The sequence below is a fragment of the Meleagris gallopavo genome, chromosome Z (assembly GCF_000146605.3).
Source record: "Meleagris gallopavo isolate NT-WF06-2002-E0010 breed Aviagen turkey brand Nicholas breeding stock chromosome Z, Turkey_5.1, whole genome shotgun sequence".
Lineage (NCBI taxonomy): Eukaryota > Metazoa > Chordata > Aves > Galliformes > Phasianidae > Meleagris > Meleagris gallopavo.
In genome coordinates this window covers 32,064,609-32,086,734 of record NC_015041.2, presented here as the reverse complement: position 1 = coordinate 32,086,734, position 22,126 = coordinate 32,064,609, and the positions used below count along the sequence as shown (strand labels likewise).

Genomic DNA, 22,126 nt, shown 5'->3' with positions numbered 1-22,126 from the left:
AAATTAAAGATTTTTTTAAAAAGAAGAATTAGAGACAACTTGTTAATAAAACTATACCAAGCACCTTATTTTATCACTTTTTAAAATAAGTGACTAAAATTTTCCACAAAATGACTGAAAAGAACATTGCCTTGTTAAAACAGCAATTGTAATTTTACCCTGCAGGCCAAAGAGCTTTACACACTGCCCATTACAGTCAGTGGAAACTCAAGTATCTAATTCACCAGATTTTGAGATGGTGAAGTTTTTGAGAGAGAATACACTGAAGGAGGGGAAAAGATAATAAAATGCTTGAAAAAAAGAGTAACACTGAAAATTTAATGTCTTGCAATGTGAATTCAAATCTTCTCAAAAACTTTGGAAGCATGTAAGAAATGTTCTTAAATTTTCAGCAAATAATTGTTATGTTTATTAAATCATATTACATCATATATTTCAACCTGAAAACATCAGAGAAGAAGGGAGGATACAGGTTTCATCACTATATTTCTTTGCTGAAGACAGTAAGAACTAAGTGTAATTATGCAGCTTCCCATTTCAGGTTGCCATCTGAGATAAAATCATCTGGAATTCCTCTTCAATCAGGTTTTCTTGAAAGATGAATGCCCTGAATAACATAGGAATGTATATGATTCATATTTCTTTAAGGCATTTGTTTTCCTCTCCCATCTCCCTAGTTGTGTTTTGTTTTTTTTCTTTCTGTCTTTCTTTCCTGCATTCTTTTAAGTACCTCTATATTTTCATTTTTCCCTGCTTCTTTTCACCTTCCCCAGTCCCTTCTTTCTGGCTTTTTAAGGCCCTTCCAGCAGGACCCTGTTCTGCGGGTCTCTTTCTTTCCAGTCTCTCTCTTAATATGAGAATATTCCTTCCTCTATTTTCTCTACTGGGCTGTTTCCCAGTGTTTCTTCAATCTCCTATCTCCCTCCCTGTGCTTCAGAGCTGAAGTACCCCCACAACAGTGGCAGATCCATCTGCTGAAAGAGTCCCCCACCTCATCCACCAGATGAAATGAGCCAGCTTGCTCTCAAGCTGCAGCAGGCCCAGCATGGGACTGTAGGCCACCACCACTTGAGATGCACGTGGGTTGCACACCTGCCTGCCCTGCAAGGCACTCAGAATGCAGCAGTGCCAGAGGGTTTAGGACTCAGAAGGTTTAGAGCCCTGTGGGTTGAACTTTGGCTGGAGACAAAAGTTACTTCCACAACTGTGAAAAAAGTCTCTGTCATAATTTTGTTATAAATAAAGGCCTGTTACTAAATGTGTAACTATAACTTCTTGAGGGAGCTTAGCAGAGGCCATACAGGATTCACATTTTTTTTCACAATCAGTAGGTCCTGTCTATGCTGTACCTGTTTGATGCCCAGGGCCTCACTTTGCTCTGCCCTCTGGAGGGCCTTACTGATACTGCTGGCACAGCTGCTTTTCTAATCTTCAGCTTCCACTCAGAACCTCCTAGGACTGATGTCCCACTTTTTCCAGGAACATTTTGAATGGGTAGACACTTTTTGTTGGCACTAATTAAAGTTGTGTGTATGCTAATGAGGTATTCAACAATGCAGAAAAATAGGTCTGAGTGTCTGTGTTAGCTGCAATTTTCTTTTTGGTAATATGGCATTTGTCAGTCCCCATCACCAGGCTGGTTTCTCATCCAGCCTGTAGCTTTCCTTTCTCACTGGTTACCACTGTGGTGTCCCTTATGTTGCCATAACAGGCTGTTCTGCCACCCATTAGTCCTTATGTTATATGCAGCTTCCTTCCTTTGCACCAAGACAATGAGTACCAGAAAATAAAATAATCCATTTCAGCCCTTTTGTTTTACTACAGTTGTTAGTAGGCAGTTATAAACAATACATCGACTTGCAACCCTTACTCTGACCAGGCTATTGATGCCAGTAAACCTGTATTATTTATTGTTCAGGCAACTGGTGTGACCAGATGGTAGTTCATGTTTTCAAGTCTATTCATAACATTTAAATTGCTCGTAAAAGCAACAGTAGGCAAAACCAAGGACACAAGAATACCATTTTCCTTCTTTGAAAATGAAATGCTGTGTGTAACACTGAGAAGAAATTGTTTCTGAAAGTTCTATTTTTAAGGTTTAATTTTTTTTTTCTTTTTTTTCAGCACGTAATGGAAATACAGACAAATAGATTCAACTCTTATCCCTTCTCTCTCTCTTTTTCTCTCATGACATTCAGATGATAGATATGATGTATTTTGTCATCATCATGTTGGTGGTTCTGATGAGCTTCGGTGTTGCAAGACAAGCTATTCTCTTCCCCAATGAGGAGCCTTCATGGAAGCTGGCAAAAAACATTTTTTACATGCCTTATTGGATGATCTATGGAGAAGTGTTTGCAGACCAGATAGACCGTAAGCAAGTTTATGATTCTCATACACCAAAGTCAGGTATCCAACTTTGATCAGATGATGTCCTATTAGATTATGTGTATGTGCTCAATAAATGGCTCAGGATAGAGGACCCTTTATCACAAAGAACTGTCACCAAATATTTTTACAGCTAATACTGGAGTGTCAATTATAGAACCTACTCCTGCCATCACTCTGCAATTATTTAACCGGAAGTCTGTAATGCTAAATTATATTGCAAATAAATAACATTTTAAATGTTTCCTTTTTACCTGTTGGATAGTGGGGATACCCTCCCAGATATCTGTGATTAATTCTTTGGTATATTTGAGACATAAAATGTCTCTTCATTTCCTTTCATCCATTTGTTTGATTTTAGACGTAAATGCTTTCTACCTAACTTCATACTGAGCATCAAACCTAATGTACAAGATTAGATCTTCAGTTCCTGCTCCTCACAAGAACTAATCCGCTGTGTTTTCTTTTCCCTGTTACCTACTCACTGCCACCACCCTAATGCTAAACTGAGTAATAGAACTCTCTGGGGAGAGTAGATACATTATTTTGCTTTACTTATTTACTGGAAGGCAAGAGCGTGCTCACATCAATGCGAACAGAACAAAAGCCAATACTTCATGTGCTGTCTCCTCAGGATTCGTTTGTCTGCTGATCAGTAAAATGCCAGTTTTCCATCTAAAATAAACCTCCTGGTGCTGCCCCGTGTATTATGCCCAAGGATAGGGGTGGTCATGAGAAATGAGGCAGTAGATGACAAATGGAACAGTCTATCACTAACAAACACCGACATGTAACTGATGTTTATCATTTCTACCTAAATGTGTGTAAATCTCAGCAGCATTTAGAAGTATATCTTCCAGCAGCAAATGGCAGCTATTAAAACACTATTTAAGGTATTTGTTTTTCTCCTATGCACCATCTTAGAAAAGTGCAGTGTTTTCTTAATTTATCTTTTGTTCAGTATTGACAAAGCTTGAATGGAAAAAGGTGTTGATTTTTTCCAAACTGGTTAATGTAATAAACATATCTGTACCACCATGAGTTACCCCAGATTACTCAGTTCAAGATGGACAGAGGTGTACATATCACATCTGATATTTCAGCAGTTCCATGTTTGTTTTTTTATGGCTAGTGCAGAATCATTATTGTGGATACAGATGATGCCTCTTTTTTATGATCACTTCAACACTTTGTTCTCAGAGGCAGCAAGACATGCATAGAAGCATGAAAGTACCTTAAATCACACAGCTTCTCCCCAGGTTTAGCTTCTCACCTAAACCTAATCCCCTCATTTTTATCCCTTATCCTTTTTTTTTCTTTGCAAAAATTCGTTTCATTCCAAAGACATAACAGTTGGGGGCTTAAAACTTCAGCCTGTGCCAAAGGCATAAGACAGTAGTAAGGGTTTATCCCATGCACAAGCAGAATTCTGTCTGTCCCTCTACAAGCGGCCATTTATTGATGTTGTACTAAGTAATTCCATAGTGCAATAGACATGACAATTGGCTGAATAAGCAGTTCTATTTTTTTGATGAAGTGCTGATTATAGTTTAGAACCCCAAAACCTAAGAAACTAAAGTGTCTTTGAATGAAGTGTGGTTTTTAAGTATAAAAAGAGGGTGGCAGGCTCCATATCCTTGCATGAGAATTTAGGGGTGGTCTTATATGTTATTCAGAAACACAACATTTAAACCTTGGAAAAAGATGCAAGATAATTACTTCTGAGGCTTAGAGAAAGCAAAATTCCCAATGGTTTCAACCCCAGCTGTAAGTGTAGGTGTGCTGTTCTTATGTCTTTGTCAAGGAAACTAGGAGTTGCAGTGAAAGTGGTAACGCCAGAATGAAAAGCAGCACCTAGTTCCTCCTTCCTGAGAGACAGATGATGCAGGGAATTAGAATCTGCCACTCTTTCAGCAAAATTATATGCAATATGTCATGTCTATCTGAGGCTTGATTGTCTCAAGAAATTATACCACTGGGATAGACTGGGAGCAAGAGCAAATACTAGTGATGTTAGTTACTCAATCAAAACTACCTGATTGGCACACAAAAAGTTTTATTAAGATGGTTACATTTTTTTCACTCCTTGGAAATTTATTGTTATCAGTTTTCCAAGTTGTTCTAAGCTAAATCAGCCACCGTGTTCACGTTAGAGTACTACAGAGTTTGTACTTTCTCAAGTAAGATAAAAATTGTTATGCTGCATCTAAACTTCACTTGAATGTATAGCTTGAAGCAGATTATTATCGTTCTTGCTGTTATAGCAAATCTAAAAAGGTTTTTGTTTGTAATATTCTCTATATTTTTGTGCTTAATATTGAAACATTATTTGCAAGTCTGGGATTCAGCAAAAATGCTAATCTTGGAAGTGCATATACTTTTAAACCACGGTACTGGAGATTATCCTAATCTTTCTGAGAAATGTACAAAAAAAAAAAAAAACAGTATGTTTCTGTAAAATTTCTGACTTCATTTTCTTTTCTTTCACATTCTGTTGTTTTGTGAAGCATGCCATTAAGGCTGACCAGATGCAATGTCTCAGTACATTTCATCAGCTGGAAGCCTGTCCATTCACTGTGTCTGGTCTGATTTTTATCTGAATGCACTACATTGTTAAAACATTAACTGAATTTCTCTCCAAAGTAATGCATTTCTTGTACAATTACATGTTTTACCCATTCTGTCTGTATACATTTCATATTTAAAATGCATATGTTAATTGGAGTGTGCATTAGTGTCTTGTCAGCATGTGATCCCACCTTCAACTCAAAAGTGAGGACAGAATTATATCCTCACTTCTGGGAATATGAGTGCGCTATTCAGTGGTATGGTTTATTATCAACGGTGTACACAAGCACAATATTCCTACAAATTCCTGACTATCAACCAGATATATTAAAAATAATAAGTTTAGAACTCAACTTATTTTTTAGGCAAATTCAACAACAAAAAAGTAGAACCATTGTCAAAGTAGTTTCCTCTCAGACTGAAAGTTCATCACAGCTGTATTAGCTCAGGATTGGAGAGAGGTCTGAATCAGGAGCTGGTTATAGCTTCTGGATTTCAGGGATTGTGTCACTTTTAGGCTGTCTTTCTTAGTGAGGCATATCACTGTGCTGCCCTATGCCCTATGGGACCCAGATGATTTTGTGAACATCTGTGCATAAATGCTGTAAAATCTCACCCTCAGTTTGCCTCACTTAGTCATTTTGCTGTCAGTAGTAACCAAAAACTTCTGGACATTGTTGTCACATGCAGAGGACTCTGTTTTCATTTTGTCAAGCTCTCTGCCCATGCAGAATAATAGAATTACATAGAAATACTGAAAAGGAAAAGATTATTCCAGGGAATTAGTTTGCTTGGTTGAAAATGTAGGTAGATGACAGAAATGGCAACATGGGAAATGGGGGTCACTTGGAGAAAATCAGCAGTAGACTACACATTTTCCTGTACTCAGAAGATGTAGCAACTAAGCGTGCTGTTAGCCAGCATGGATTTGGGTTAGATTTTTCTCTCTTGGGGGGTTTGAGTTCTTCTTCAGACGTGCCTGTTGTCTCACATGTCGGATTTGCATCTGGATTTTCTTTCCAGTTGACAGCATTTCAAGTGCCATCTGGAATCTGAGATTCAATCTGACTTGTGTTTGTCCCATGTGCCTCATTGAAAAATCCTATATATTTGAAGTTACGATGGGGCTTCCCTTTCTTGCTTGCTTATGTTGGAGCAATGCCAAGTAACCAGAATGCCATTGTTTTGGTAAAATATGAAAGACAGGTTATTATGCATAGGTTTCAACTGCTCTTGATCTTAAGAGGAAAATATAATTAATACAAAATATTTTTATCTAAATTCCTTATATTTCATAGCCTCCTAGAATTTATTTCAGTTCTGAAAGATTCCTTAGCATAAATGAGAATTTTATACTAAATTCTATACAATCTTAAAGGTTTCATCCTTTGTTTCTCTCTACAGAAGATTTGTGTAAGAGTTGTCGCTTACATGGATCATTCTGGAATTAGAAGTATCAGAGCAGCTTTGCACAAGCAGAATAAATCATGTCCTTTTTTTTTTTCATCTGTGTTGCAACTCTGAAGCACAGGCAGTATTTTTAACTTTGTTATACAAAGGCAGAGAATAATATTTTGTACAGCCTACACACAGTTTTGAGAGTCTCTCTGGCCTGAGCTGCAGCAGTCTTCCCCTTCCTAGCACTCCTCTGAGATTCCATTTGTTTGGATGTTTTGATGCAGGGAGGAGGAGGGAGAAAGCACTAGAGAGAACAAGAAGAGTAAAGAGGTTTACTCTACATAATAATCAAAATATCATGTGATTGGAGAGATGTTTTGTGTCATTACAATGTGGCTGAAAGCAAGAAGCAATTATTAAGGTCACAGTGCCATAGTTAAAGTGACTTTCTTGAAATAATGAGACACGTTACAGTTCCCTGAATGCTGACAAAGAGAGTAATTATATGAAATTCAGAGTTCCCAGAGTTCAGAGTTCTGCCAGTGAAGAACAGGAGAAACTTGGGCAGCTCACTTGGCCTTTTTTCAGCATTTACTGTCTTGGCAAGCTAGTAAGTGAAATCATGACAGGTTTTAGTACTGTTTTATTTTGAATAAAAAATATAAAATGCTTTCATTTTCTTTGGGTTCATGCATATCAAAATTGGAAGGACTATGAAAGCGCACTTAGAATGCCCAGACTTATTAAAAAATAATAATTAAAAAGGTGGGGATTAATTTGTTATTTCCACTTATTGGTTTCCATATTCTTAAGAATCATGATCATATTAACCCATTCAGAAGTTTCCATGATTTCAAATGAAATTCTACTGTGAAAGCGGCATCCATTTTTACATGAAAAGTTTCCATCAAAGGTAAAAGTTATTTGATAAAAGAACTGTTCAGCTACACATTTTCCTGTCTCCATTTTTTACCACTACCACCTCAGAAGGCTGCAGCTGGGGAAAGAGTCATGCCACAAAAATTTGCAAGTGTTGTTGCTCAAGCTCTCCACCCAATGCAAAGTAAAAATGATCAGTGCCCATGTGGTGAAAGTGATTACACCAGGGAAACAAATCCTTCCCAAGCTTTGCTATTTCTGTAGTCTGAAGCACATAGATATATGGGCTGCTGTTTTTTGCTTTGCACCAATTTGCTGGCCAGGAAAGAGGAAGGGTTAGGTGTGTAGCAGGAAGGGCCCACACAGGAAACTGTAAAGAGGAGCCAGGAAGGAAACATAAGCATAGGGGCAGACTGTGAAACGGAAAACAAAAGATACAAAAATTATGTAAAACCACAGATGTCAGGGTGCAGTATTTGAAAGCTGAGTGAATCTAATACATGGAATTTAAATTAAAATTCCAACCAGTTATCATTTTTTAAAGCCTGACATCAGAGCATAATGGCCTACCTACATCCAGCATCCTTTAGGTATCAGTCTGCCTGGAGTTTTCAGTTACCTGGAGCATGCATGTAGTTTTATACTAGCTGAGTTTCTTTTAATAAAGCATTTTACCAGGTTAAGTGTTCTACCTACTTCTGCTAGAGCAAGTCTGTAATGTAGAAAGATAGGAATATATTTCCATACATGTTAAAACTGTTCTTTGAAAAGGTTTGTCATTACAGTATGTTATTGTACATCCTATAAAAAATCCTGCATTTCTCAAAATGCAATTAAATTCATCAAGTGGAATTCTAATTTTTTAAATGCAAAGAAGCATCTTCATTATCAAAAAAGAATATCATTGCTACTCTTTGCCACCTGCCATGTTCTTTCCCTAACAAAGAGAGAAACTTCTGTTTCTTGTTTTCTGGGAATATATTTAACAGTTTCTTTAATGGTGGGAGAACTGTCCTTTAAAATTAATGTTGTAATTTAAAGATGGGATAAGATGTTCATTTCAGTGATATGCATTAGAACACAAGCTTCAGCATTTTGGATACACATCACATGTTTTCTTATGCAGCTAAGATTTGAAGATTGAGTGTTGGCTCAGATCTCCATGAAGTAAGGCACAAAATTAGTATTTGCTATTATAACTTTCTCCAACAGAACTGATAAGAGAGAAAAATTTTACAAACCACGGCACAAACACTGATCGGTGTACAGAAAAGACGATGGAGGCTTGTCTGTATACAGAGTGTATTGTGGCCATCACTGTGAGATGTATACTAACAGGAATGCATTAGTGGCATTCTAAATACTCCAGTGTAGGCCAATAAATTTGGATAAATCACTTCTGTCTTAATAGCTGTCGAGAGAGAGTTTTATAGATGAAAATCTTTTTTGTTGCTGTTTAAATAGAAATTTGGAATAATAAAATTTATCTAGACATTGGGCTTAGGTTTTTATATCTTTGACCTAAAATTTAAAATATGCTTTTCAGAATTTTCTCTCATCTCTACAAAAGACATTATTTGTTCTCTGATTTAGCAGACAAAAAGACAACATTTTTCATCAACTTGTAAAGTGATTGCTGCATTCCTGATGAAATCATGACAGGTTTTGGTACTGTATTACTGTATCGTGTTGGCATTTGTAGCTCTGAATCAGCATGTGAGTTAATGTTTCCACATAAACAGAAATGCCTCACCTTGAGTGCCAATACCGTGTTGATTGTCCCAGTTTCTGTTGGATGAAGGCTGAATGAACTTAGCCCAAGAAATCTAGCAGTATTTTGTGTGCCTAAATGAATCAACAGAATTACAGGGGTTGGAAGGGACCTCTAGAGATCGTCATGTCCAACCCCTTGCTAAAGCAGGTTCTTTAAAGCAGGTGGCACAGGAAAGCATCCAGGTGGGTTTTGAACATCTGCAGAGGAGACCCCACAGCTTCTCTGGGCAGCCTGTTTCAGTGCTCTGTCACCTTCATAGAAAAGAAGTTCTTCTTCATGTTTTTGTGGAACTTCCTGTGCGTGTCATGTCATGTTGCTGAGCAGCACTGAAAAGAGCCTGGCTCCATCCATGTGACATCCACACATCCACCATTTAGAGATGTGTAAGCATTGATAAGATCCCCTCTCAGTCTTCTTTTCTCCAGGACAACAGATGCATGTTACTTAGACTTTCCTCATAAAAGATGCTTTAGGCACCTCATCATCTTTGTAGCCCCCCACAGGACTCTCTAGAAGTTTTCTGTCTAGAAGCCACTGGTTGGAGCAGAGCAGGAGGCACAAAATCAGTACAAAATTAAAAGACCTGCAATGTGATATTTTCTGAGAAATAATGAATTACATTCACACAGCTCCAGTAATAAAACTTATTTCTGTAAGGAAGAAGCTCTAGAGATAATGCTTGTAAAATACTTGGGTTTGCCGTTTCTTTTTATGGAAGTAGAATACTTCAGGATGTAGCTGATACCTGATGGAGCATGTACCCTTCTGTCCCATATTACTGTGTTGGTAATAACACAACACCTGTACATATTGCCCAAAACCAAGCACCCATCTCTCAAATACTATCGTATGATTGCCAGTACAGTCACCCACAGCAGAATCCCATGCTCTTTAAATCAAGGTCAGAAGGATTCTTTTGATTAAAATATTTCATACTGGGTATCATAGATGTTTTGACATGGTATAAGATTTCACAAAACATATAGCATTTGCAAGGTTTGTTGTCCATTATGTCAGAGGGAAATGGACAAGGGGGAGGTAGCCACAGCACTAAGCAAATTCAACTAAGATGGTTGTATATCTAAGCTGCTTCTTTGATTTTTTTCTTGAAGAGCTAATTAAAAAAGTACAAAGGACCATCAGGGCAGCATGAAGCTAGGAGATGATAAGCAGAACCCACACTTCCAAATGCAGCTATGTAGATCGTCCACAAGATCACAAAGGCAAACAAGCAAAAAGAAGAAAAGCATTTCATAATGTTTTCTTCCTCTTTGCTTCTGTTCAAAAACACTAATAAGGAGGTCTTTTCGGTTCCAAAACATCTGGGGAAGAAACAGGTGACAACTCAGCTGCTATATGTCCCTTTACCTGGTACAGTGAAGACTTTAAAATTTCCCCCGTAGTTTCTAGGAGTGCAGTCAAAAGTCTGTATTAGGAATGCAGTCTAAAGTCCTTATTTGCAAATAGCCATTATGAATACTTCCCAGAAAGCCTCTGAGCAGTGCAGCTCACAGGAGTATATGTATTCTTTATTTTCATGTGTCTTTTTCTTTACGCTATTTTTCAGATCTCTATTGAAAGACAAATAAAAAAAATAACAAAAAGACTGAATTTTCACCATAAAAAAAAAATTAAGTAGCTTTTTAGCTAATGTAGCTTTTTGCAGGATTAAGCCTGCAAAATTTTGATCATTTCATTTGTACATCCACAAATTACTACAGAGTCCTAAGATATTTTAACTATATGGAACAGGCAGCCTACTCACAAAGATGGATGTCCTGAAATTTTGGAGTGGAATATCTTGATATTCATGGCAAATAACACACAGCATCAAAAACTTCAGCTTGTAAAATCTGTGATAAATTTGACAAGCATGTGATCACCACCACCTATAGCAAGTGCAAATTTCTTGGGGGGAGCATCAATGCCACTGTTTGGAAGATATTGCTTTGGCAGGCAGACCTTCATAAATATTTAAATATTTCTGTATAAAGCAGTGAAAAAATAAGATTCATTCCTACTTCGCTCTTTTGCGTTTTCATTCCCAGCTCCTTGTGGTCAAAATGAAACTAGAGAAGATGGCAAGATAATCCAGCTGCCTCCTTGCAAGACAGGAGCGTGGATAGTTCCTGCCATCATGGCCTGTTACCTCTTGGTTGCAAACATCCTTTTGGTGAACCTCCTGATTGCTGTTTTCAAGTGAGTGACACATTGCAAAGAATGGATTTGGGGAGGGCAGGAGCATTATTTGTGGTGTCAGAAAGCAGTTGAGCTTCTGACTCTAATGAGAGCCATTTTTCAGAAGATATGAGAGTGAGAAGGTATAAAGTAGTAGCTTGTCTCCAGGGAATGAGGGAAATGCCAAGTTCTTCACATTGTCTCATTTCCAAGGACAGACACCTGATGACAGTGAGAGCAGAAAAGCCAAACATGTTAAGTTCCGTGATGGCATCATTCACTCTCAATATAGAAAATGAGAATAAAAATATTTTCCTCTCATTTTGTTGTCATAAGGCTAACTGGTTGCACTGAGCAAGGATGAACAGTAGTAACATAATTCAGAAATGATTGATTGCCACTGTGCTTTACTGAAGAACAAACTTATTTAGCCCTTTTCTTTTGTTCTTCCTTTTTCTGCATGACAAGGAAACATTTGCCACTGCTAGTGAAATGTGTATAATTAGGGTACTGTCATTTCATTTTTGGCAAAGTACCCAAAAATGCTTCAATCTAATGTTATTTTCCTCTTCTTGCCTTCCAGCAATACATTTTTTGAAGTCAAATCTATATCCAACCAAGTATGGAAGTTTCAAAGGTACCAGCTAATCATGACGTTTCATGAAAGGCCAGTTCTCCCACCACCTCTGATCATTTTCAGCCATATGACTATGATATTCCAGCACCTTTGCTTTAGATGGCGGAAACACGAAAGCGACCCGGATGAGAGAGACTACGGATTAAGTAAGATGTCAACAATTTACAGACATTCCATTGCCCTGCTCAGTATCTAGTGTTTGATGTGGATGAAGGCTAAGCCCAGCATTTTGATAACCTTCTTAGCAGAGAACTACTGTTTGCTTGCTTAAGCATTGCTGTCTGCAGAAGCATATATAATTTAAGCCACCAGTTTGGTAATTGGCTGCATCTCTGTGCTGCCATACCAAAATACCTGTTAAATTTGAAACCCACTTTTGAAAATTTAGTTCAGGATTCTTCAGTGAGAAGAGTGTCCTGAATATTACATTTGTGCTTTTCCAAATTCACTTCTTTTCCATTGTTTCCACAGAACTTTTCATAACTGAGGATGAATTGAAAAAAGTCCACGATTTTGAAGAGCAGTGCATAGAAGAATATTTTAGAGAGAAGGATGACAGATTCAATTCTTCCAATGATGAAAGAATCCGCGTCACTTCAGAAAGGTGCATTTTGTTTGTTCTCTCATATGTTGATCTAGAAATATGTTTCCGTTGCCACTCTTACCCTTTCTTTTTCTTTAAAAGGGAAACATTTGAGGTAGTTTTTAATAAATCTGAACTAAAAAAGTAGAAAATGATACAAGGTGGGGAAATTTTCTCTCTTTTTTTCTTCTTCACTGTATGAAATGGTCCTCAAAGTTTTGAAGACTTTAAGACATTCAACCAGCTGTAATTGTACACAAATAGAATAGTGTGACAAGTGCAAGTTCGTCTATTTCAGTTTACAAAGCAGAATTTTAGGACACAGGTGGTCAGAACACAGTGGAAGGGTAAATGAGCGTTCCTCTATGAAAACTATAGATAGCCACTGAGATACTGACCTGCTACTCCCTTAGATAGTGAAGGAGCCTTGTTTCAGGCTAGTCCTGCTAAGTTAATTGGTTCCTTTGAGAGAAACAGGTATCTTGCCGTTAATTTCAAAGGAACTAGACATTTTACCTATACCAGTAAAACACAGAGACGACTAATAAAAACATGAGTTTAGTGAAAGTTGCCAGTCTTCAACTGTCCTAAAATGCAGGAATCTGTTAATCTCCTATAGTGTTTATATCCTTTTGTCATATAGCAGCTAAGCAACAGAACTAAATTTTGAAGACAGACTTTGTTGTTTGATGCATGGCATTGCTGCCAATAAATATACTAGGGTAATACTCTGTCAGATATTCATAAAACTTGAGAACCACTGAATAATCTATACTCTGAATACTCTACTTCATCCTGAGTGCATCTAAATCTGATCAGGCAAGTAGTCTTTGTAATTGAATACATAGGTGTAACACTCTTCTGCTTACCTGTAATCTTCTAGTACATGCAGCTTTGCCTGAAATACGTTTCCTAGAGGTAAAAGAGTATAATTTTAATTGTTAAATATATTTATATTATAAATGTATTTATATTTATTTATATATTTGTATAATAGCAAACATAATCACCCAGGCTGAAGAAGAATGAATTCTGTTGGAATCAGAATATAATCATCTGCATTCCTGAAAATAGCACTCTCCAGACTCAGATTTTAGGGAAAGGTATTAGAGAGGAAGTGTGATAAAGCATGGAATAGCTTTCTTATAAGGAATGTCCAAGTAATCCAACAGTATTCTGTCTGGAAGAGACAAATCAGAAATGAATTGATAGAGGCCTAAGCAGCTCTGAGTGCAAGGAGGGGGTGAGCAGAAATCAATTGCTGTCTGTACAAGAACAAGAAATAGGAGGGCAACAGATTAATCTAGCAGAAGACGGTTCAAAATAAATGAGAACGTGATTTCTTTATGAAGTAAATAATAGAACAGAGTGAAAATGATGGGATCTAAAAGAAGATGATTATGTCAGTTAAAAGTCTTCACTGATTAAAACATAGACTAGACAAACCTCTGTAAGAGAAATGATGTAAGGACTACAGAGATCTAAGCTGAAAATGGCTGGAGACTGGAGAATGTAAAGGAGAAAAATTACATATGCTTCAGAGAAAGACAGTGAGCTAAATTTATCTGTGGTTTGAGGTTCTTGTGTTCTGATAGACCAGAAATGAGAGAACTTAGCTGAACATGGTAATTGCATATTCAGATCTCTGTTCAGTCATAACTTTACTTTTGGTGACCGAGGAAATACGAGGTACGTTTGAAGCCTCTGTAAATAAGTAGTAACCTGGGACCTTCTCTACATTAGGCAAGTGCTCTTAGTACTGAAAAACAAATGTATAACAGTCTGTCTTTGCACTTTGTTTTGGCCCTATTTTATTACAGTATGGGAGCACTTCCCTTTACTTTAAATGGAATGACTTAAAGCACCTCATTTCAGAAGAGAGTTCATGATTATGAGTCCTAAATGAAAACAAGCATGTGAGACTCAAAGAGAAATAATTCATTAAAAAATGTCCTAAATAACGTGCATTTTAAGAACCACATTCACAGATCTGATATTTTTCCTGCAATTATGGTATCCCTTAAAGTGTTTTGAATCTAAAAAAAGAAACTTATTTTTTCCAACTTATTGAACATTCAAATATTTAAAATACAACCTCATAGTTTCTGCATAGATATGTATTTGTACAATTAACAAGATGTGAAGAAAAAAAAAAAGACAGAATGTGCAGTCTACGGTTTCTGTTTCAACATCCTGTCTTCAACCTGTATTATTAGAGCAAATACAGTACCTACATTATAGTCATTAGATCATCATCTTAGTTAGCTAGCCAATTAACTCAACTTTACAAGGTGCAAAATTGAGCCAGAATATCCTGAGAAGTTGTGTGTTTTTTTCTGCACTTCCTTTTGTAGGAAGTTGAGGATGCTGTTAGGCTGGAGGATAAATAGGAACTGGGACAAGGCCTGAGTTACATATCTGTACTCAGACTGCTCACAGCCTTCCCCCTCTTCCAGGCATCTGTGATCCACTTAGCTCCCAGGAATGTTTTCAACATTCCCTTCAGCAGCTTCTACCTGCAGTTGGATCTACCAGCATGCCCTGAGGGCTACCTGAAGGAGGAGCAGCTGCATGCCATGGGTGCAAAGCCCAGTAAGCCTGGAAGAAGGATTAGGGAGCTAGTACTGGAAGGGAAAAAGGAGACAGGAATAGTCTTGCCTTGAAGATCAGCCTAGATGGGTCTCAGAGACAAGGAGGAGCTCAGGAAAATGAAAGAACAAGATACGTTTTTTCTTGCTGTAGTGGACTGGATGTAAATAAGCAATTTCAGCTACAGTCTCTGTGGTTGTGCTGAGTCAGGATCACAGTACCTTGCCACCTAAAACATGCAACAACTTATATTCTCACCTTGGAACAGTCCACCGTGACATCCTATGGGATCCATGTGGATTCAGCAAGTGCCTTGCCATTCTTACTGCAGAGTATTCCAGTTTTCTTACACAGAGTTTTCCAGAGCTGGTGCCACCACACAGAACCCCTCTTTTACCTGACTTTTCACATTCCAAGATCAAAACATGAAACCACTCTTGACATTTGTCCTTCCTTGGTAGCCACAACCTTACACGGACACATGGAAGTATTAACTCTCTGTATTAACAAGACACATCAGTGGAAGTGATTGATTATGACGAAATATATGAAGCAGTAGAAAACTTTAAGGTGATGTCTTTAACTGATTTGTCAGAAAGGCAAATCTTAGAGAATCTTTTGGAGACCAGAGAGGAAAGCAAAGTTGGACTAATTCACTTTGATGCTACAGAAGAATCGCACTTTTCTATAGAAAACTAATCACTGTGATGCTTTCAGTGGCACGTTTGACCAGCACAGAGACAAGATAATATGTAATATGATCAAAAAGACCACACTGTGTTTCTTAATTTGGCATAAAGTCCCCAAAACAATCACTTTGGCAGGCATTTTTCCCTTATGGCCAAGACTTGACCTCTTGTTGACTCCAAAGGGAGCAAGTTCTCATTCCAATAATATTCAAAATCACATAAACTGGTTGGAGTGGACATTATGGTATTATCTTTGGTACTGTATGGTATTCAGTACTGTAGCTTCTTAACACTTTATAGTCCTCAGTGCAATTACATTAATGGCATCCATACAGCAAACTGAAGTGCACAAAAACAGATCAGAACTGATAAAAAGATCAATACTAGATCAGATCACAGATGCAAAGCAGGGCTAGGAAAGATCTGTGAATTTCATTGTGTCTCTCTGCAGTCACAGTTTGGAGATCTTAGGCTTCAGATGGGAAAGCAGCCAGGACAACTTGATAACCTTAATCTACTGAAACCATCATGCCAGGGAAAAGTGGCTTGCCACTTAAACAAGCAATGCCTTGTCAAAAAAACATCGGGGCAAGTATCATTACTCTGTTAGAAGCTTGAGAACTGCTTTCAGAAGGAGAAAAACATTTTACAATCACCTATTTAGTCCCACTTTATGGGACTTTCAATGTCTGCAGCCTTTGCAGCAGTTGAAAAGGATTTTGAAGACATAAAGGATACCAGGAAAATGGACGTAGGTCTACAAAGGTACTTGCAAACTTAATTCTAGCATTCAGTTAATGGTCTGCTTCAGTTAAAAGGTCTATTTCTGAAAAGAACATCTTGCTCTCACTAAATCACTGCTTCAATTAAATTCTAAATGAATAGTTGCAGAGAGGTAAAACATTATGTAACCAAAGTGAATGCCAGCAACAGCCATCATCTCCCAAATCATAATTAAAAAGGTCGGTCACATAAGATGTAACATCTTTGTGAGTTTGTGTTTTTCCCAGTTACTGAATGTTGTGTTCAGCTAATCTTTTTCGTTTTCTATTAGAAACTTACGAGCTTCAAAAAAACACTGGGTACGCAGTTAGATGTAGCCTCCTCTTTTTTTGTTCTCATGCCCATCTGCTAGGATAGCTTGGCACCTTCTCATATATTGGATAGATCTTGCTGTAAGGAAAGGCACAGGTGCAGTCGTGGTATCATACTTGGATATTGTGAAATTTGACAAAAGGTTTCTGTATCTCCAATACACACAAAAAAATATAAAATCTAAAGAAAAACTTGAATATTCTTATTTTGAAATAGTCTTTTAATTCAAAACTGTTCCTGAAGGAAACTTAGCTCTGACTGTCTATTTGCTGTTGAATACAGAACAAAAGAACATTTCACTTATTAAAGCATTTTAAGGTCCAGATTATGACTGTGCTCCTCCAGATCGTCTTATGCCCTTAGTGTTTGGATGATGTGATTATACCATATCTCTAGTAGAATTATTCCCAGAGCATGTTGCTCCTCAATGTGCTGAGTGACTGCATAACTGAGCATTAAATTAACAAAAGAATATCCTTGATTAAAAGCATGTATATTTGTTAGAAAGAATCTGGGAGTGAACATATGTCAAACATATAACAAAACTTGACTATAGTCAGCTAACAGCTTTGGATTTGAGGGACATTACCATTACTTGAGCTTTCTTTTTATGAATAAAAATTGCATAGCTAGGTGTCATCCCAATAAATACATGTAGGAACCTCTCAGCTATCAATGAACATATGTCATTATCCTTTGTTTCTGTATTTTTACATCACTAAATTTCTAGATAAATTTCCTTCTACTATTGACGTGATCAAATCTGTGATTAGTTCCATAGCAAACAGCAGACCATGTAGCCCAGAAACCTCTCTTTGGCTTGTCCAGAAATATTACAGCTGTGTTAAAAAAAATACTGTTCTTTAGAGCACGAGGTTACTCAGACTGTTTAGTATGTCTGGCAGCCCTAAAACTGTCAAGTTATATCTGTCATCATCATCATCAAGAAGCTATTATGAAAACTGAATGTGTGGTCAGGCACTCAATTATTAGCTGATAAATATTTCAGGAGTATATTTTTCATAAAAGAGCAATTTAGATAACTAATAACATGAAGGAGAGTTCAACTATTTCTAATATAAAGTGCTCTCTTACTATGGAATTATATCCTGTGCTTGTAAGAACATTATTTTTTTTGTTGGAGGAAGTTGATAGCAGAGGTAAACAAGTGTTTGAATAATAGCAAGCTGAGTAAAAAGAGAATATTTGAAACTGTACATTTATTTCTTAGCAGAGGTCTTAGCTTGATCATTCATCCATTTAAGTCTGATGATAGTAATGCAGTTTCTCACTCACAGAAGGCTTCAAACCTATACATTTGATTTGCCGTGCTTTTGTTTTCAAAATTCATGGTTTTCAACACAAGAAGCCCATATTTCATGCAAATGTGAGCCTTTCTTTAGAGAGCAGTTCCAGTCTCCCCTCCTCTCTTTTGCAGGTGGGTGGTACTCCTCAACACCACAGGGCGGACAGACTTCAGTGTTTCACTGGCTAACATTTGGTGACATACAAGGCATTAATGCTGCCCAATACACGTTTATGGCCTAAAATCTGATTTCTTTTTGGACTAGTGTTGCCACTTTCAGGTCATTTGTCCTGTCATAAGTTCATCTACCAGTAGTAAAGAAAACCTGGCTATGACTGACAAGGTGCATATTAAAATTACTTATAAATTACACAAACAAGTAGAGAATGAGAGACTTCAGAAGGGTATGGAAATCCTGCCATTTGTCAATTCTCTGTTCATTTTTCAGTCTAAAGGAACAGGGAAAAAACAAAAGTGCAAATCTAAAAATAAGTCATGTACATAAGAAAACTATATTAATATGACACTTTTAATACCTCTTTGTCAAATAATAGAAGTCCCTGGTCTACTCCAGAAACTACTACCAGAGAAAATTATTATGTGAATAAATTTCATATGTGCTAAAGGCAATCTTCTTGTTAGAAATTGGAGAAGTCCATACAAATTCAGCAGAGAAGTTTTAGAGACAAGCAAACAGAAATGACTGGAAGCCACTGGCATGCATTAGTGCATAGTTCACAATTTAAAACATTTTAAAATGACTGTAGAACAGTCATACAGAAGTTTAAATTAGGATCACACTTTCAATTAGGTATTAGTACTTTAGCTTTTTATTTATATATTTTGATAGGAAGCTAGCAAATAACTCCATAATCCATCATTTCAATCCCTGAATTACTAACACAGACTACATGAAGTACAAACATAGGAATAGAATAATCTTGGTGTGTGTATCCAATTGTACATCTGTATTTCATTTAATTGTTGTTCACCTCCTCCATGTTACTTCCATTCTTGTCTACATATTTACTTACAGTAATATGTACAGTACAGTACAGTAGCTGATCAACTTCTTGTATGTATCTAAGCTAAAAATGAATCAGAGAACAAGGAAACTCTTACCTTAGGTCCACACAGCAGTTACTGGTACAGTCTGGGGGGTACATCAAAAGTAATGTGACGTGTTGTCCATCTTCCATGATTTAATTTAATTTAGAAGTTAGCCACAATAGTTCTACCTGTAGCAAAACTGAGAGTGATATAACGTGGCATCTGCTGTAAGTTCTTGGAACAACCTTATTAGAAGTAGTAGCAGTATTAGAAAATCATAGTTACGTTTCCCTAATAGCCCCAGTCTGTGCTGGGATAGAAGAGCTTCCTGAGCAAGCAGTACTGTTTTATTTGTTGAACTTCTTTTAGCAAAGTTTGGTGCAAATGAAGTGGTGTAGATGGCTTTTGAATTTTAACTCATATTTATTTCCACTTGTTTCAAAGACCTATTGGCTGAATATCACTGCTTTAGAAATTAATTAACCTATTTCATTTTTCCCCTTTTTAAGGGTGGAGAATATGGCCATGCGACTGGAAGAAGTAAATGAGCGCGAGCACTGCATGAAGGCCTCTCTGCAGACTGTTGACATCAGGCTTGCTCAGCTGGAAGATATGATAGGAAGAATGGTGACAGCATTAGAAAAACTGACTGGCATAGAGAGAGGGGAGACAACCAAGATACGATCCAGGACTTCATCTGACTGTACCGATGCAGCCTACATTGTAAGGCAGAGTAGCTTCAATAGTCAAGAAGGAAATACTTACAAGCTGCAAGAGAGCATAGATCCTACAGGGGAGGAGTCCATGTCCCCAACCTCTCCTACAATTACATCTCGCATGCGAAGCCACTCTTTCTATGCAACAAATATGAAGGACAAATGTGGGTTGGAAAAGTTTGAAAGCATTTTCAAGGAAAGATCTCCAAGCCTGCACCGGGCTAGCAGTTCCCACTCAATAGCAAAAGAAGGAAAGATTCCCTTAGCCCCTACCAGCACTTTGTCAATTGCCCCAGACTCCAGAAGGCCTTCATCTTGTATAGACATCTACGTTTCTGCAATGGATGAGATGCATTCTGATACAGAACCTCTTGATAGTTCCATAAATATTCTTGGTACTGGAGATGTAGCCCTGCAGGCACACATAGCCTCTTCCATTTTAGCCAACTGTGCGTATATTAGCAGTACACCTGGTGAAAAAATTTCTGGCAGGAGTCTTGATTATGAGGAAACATCTGGAATAGAAACAAGAGCATTTTCTTCAGACTATTCACAAATCACAGACTGCCAAATCCCCTGGGATTCAGACCCTCCTTTGTACCACACTTTAGAGCGATCTAAGAGCAGTCGTTATCTGGCTACAACTCCATTTATTCTGGAGGAAACACCAATTGTGAAATCTCACAGTTTTATGTTCTCTCCATCTCGAAGTTACTTCAGCAGCCTTGGCGTACCAGTCAAAACAGCAGAATACACAAGTATTACAGACTGTATAGATACAAGGTGTGTGAGTGCTCCCCAGACCATTGCAGAGAGGGCGAGTTTCCCTGGCAGTCTCGGCATCAAGGTGGAAGACTTGGGATGCTGTCACCCAGAGAGAGAAGCAGAATTAAGCCACCCAAGCTCTGATCATGAGGATACTGAGGCCAGGGACAAGAAGGGGCTTCCCCTATCTCCTCAAGACAGCAATGCCACAAGAACTCTGACCAACAGCATCCCACTTCCAAAAATAGAGCGGGCTAACAGCTACTCTGCAGAGGAGTCCAACATGCTGTATGCACAGCACACACGGAAGAGCTACTCAATCAGTGATAAACTTGATAGACAGCGAAATGCAACAAGCCTGCGAAACCCTTTCCAGAGGAGTAAGTCCTCAAGGCCAGAGAGCAGAGGGGACAACCTGTCCATGAGGAGACTATCAAGAACAGGAGCATTCCGCAGCTTTGAAAGCAAGCACAGCTAGGCCTAGACAAATCTTGCAGGCAGTCAAAAGATCATCTGCTCTCCAGTCCATTTTCCTTAGCAAAATTACCACGCTTCATATTGACATTCCATGTCAACTCCAGTTGGCATTAGCCACCGGTCAAAAGAGCACACTGTCAGTCTCAGCATCACCTACTGAGTTACTGCATCTTGACCCAGTTGACATTTGCACTTAAGGAAAAAGGGAGGGATGAAAAATTTACAGGGACTTCAGTAAACAATAGGAATAAAAAGACCCCCACAGGAAGTTATAAGTAATAACTGAGTTCAGAAATTTACCTTCTAATAGAAGGCATCCTAAAATCTATTATTCACAAGCTCTTAGGACACAGGAATTAATCTACAAAAAGAGATGTACAGATTAGGTATCCTCAATTTCAACCATAACTTCTTTTTCACCTGTTTCACCATTGTGATGACTGGTGAAAAACATTTGTTATTCCTCTGGGAACTGGTGGCAAACAAAACTAAAGTCTCCAAAATACCTTGCAACCCTACACTTGTGTAAATGAAAAAGATGAACAAGATAACAACCATAACATTTTCTTGTCTCTTTTGTATCAAATTCTAGTGCCACAGAAAAATAGTATTCTCAAAAGCAGAAAGGGAACAGAAATGCCTTTTGTACTGCATCATAAGTGGAGGAAGAATTCATGTTGAAATATCAGGTGATTTCCTGATGAAATGGGCATTCTAAAGTCTAGCACAGTTGAGCAAGCTCAGGATGAATGTAATTAAGCGGAATAGTATATATTTATTTTTTTATTACTTTTGTCATCAATATTTTGCCTCACTTAATCAAAGGATGTGATAGAATAATAAGAACAGAACGATCAGAGCAAAGTGCAGTAATATTGTCAGATTCTCACTGCTCTGTTCAATTAATTGTACAAGCTGGGGAGGCTTACCCACAGGGTTGCCACCAGGCTCTTCTTGCTGTTCCATTTGAGCTGCCAGTTTTTTACATCATTCCCTCACCTAAAAGTATGCCTTTTTTCTTTTCCTTTTTTCTT

General features: G+C 37.7%; 1 protein-coding gene across 1 annotated transcript in view; it reads left to right on the top strand.

Annotated features, from left to right (window-relative positions):
* TRPM3 (transient receptor potential cation channel subfamily M member 3) overlaps positions 1-22,120 on the top strand; it is a 236,995-nt gene extending 214,875 nt beyond the window's left edge. The window contains exons 20-24 of the mRNA XM_010725728.3: positions 2,199-2,373; positions 11,056-11,206; positions 11,769-11,968; positions 12,294-12,426; positions 19,644-22,120. Coding sequence (XP_010724030.3) covers positions 2,199-2,373; positions 11,056-11,206; positions 11,769-11,968; positions 12,294-12,426; positions 19,644-21,093 — 2,109 coding nt within the window. The 3' untranslated portion in view covers positions 21,094-22,120. The remainder of the gene's footprint in view (positions 1-2,198; positions 2,374-11,055; positions 11,207-11,768; positions 11,969-12,293; positions 12,427-19,643) is intronic.
* The last annotated feature ends 6 nt before the right edge of the window (positions 22,121-22,126 follow it).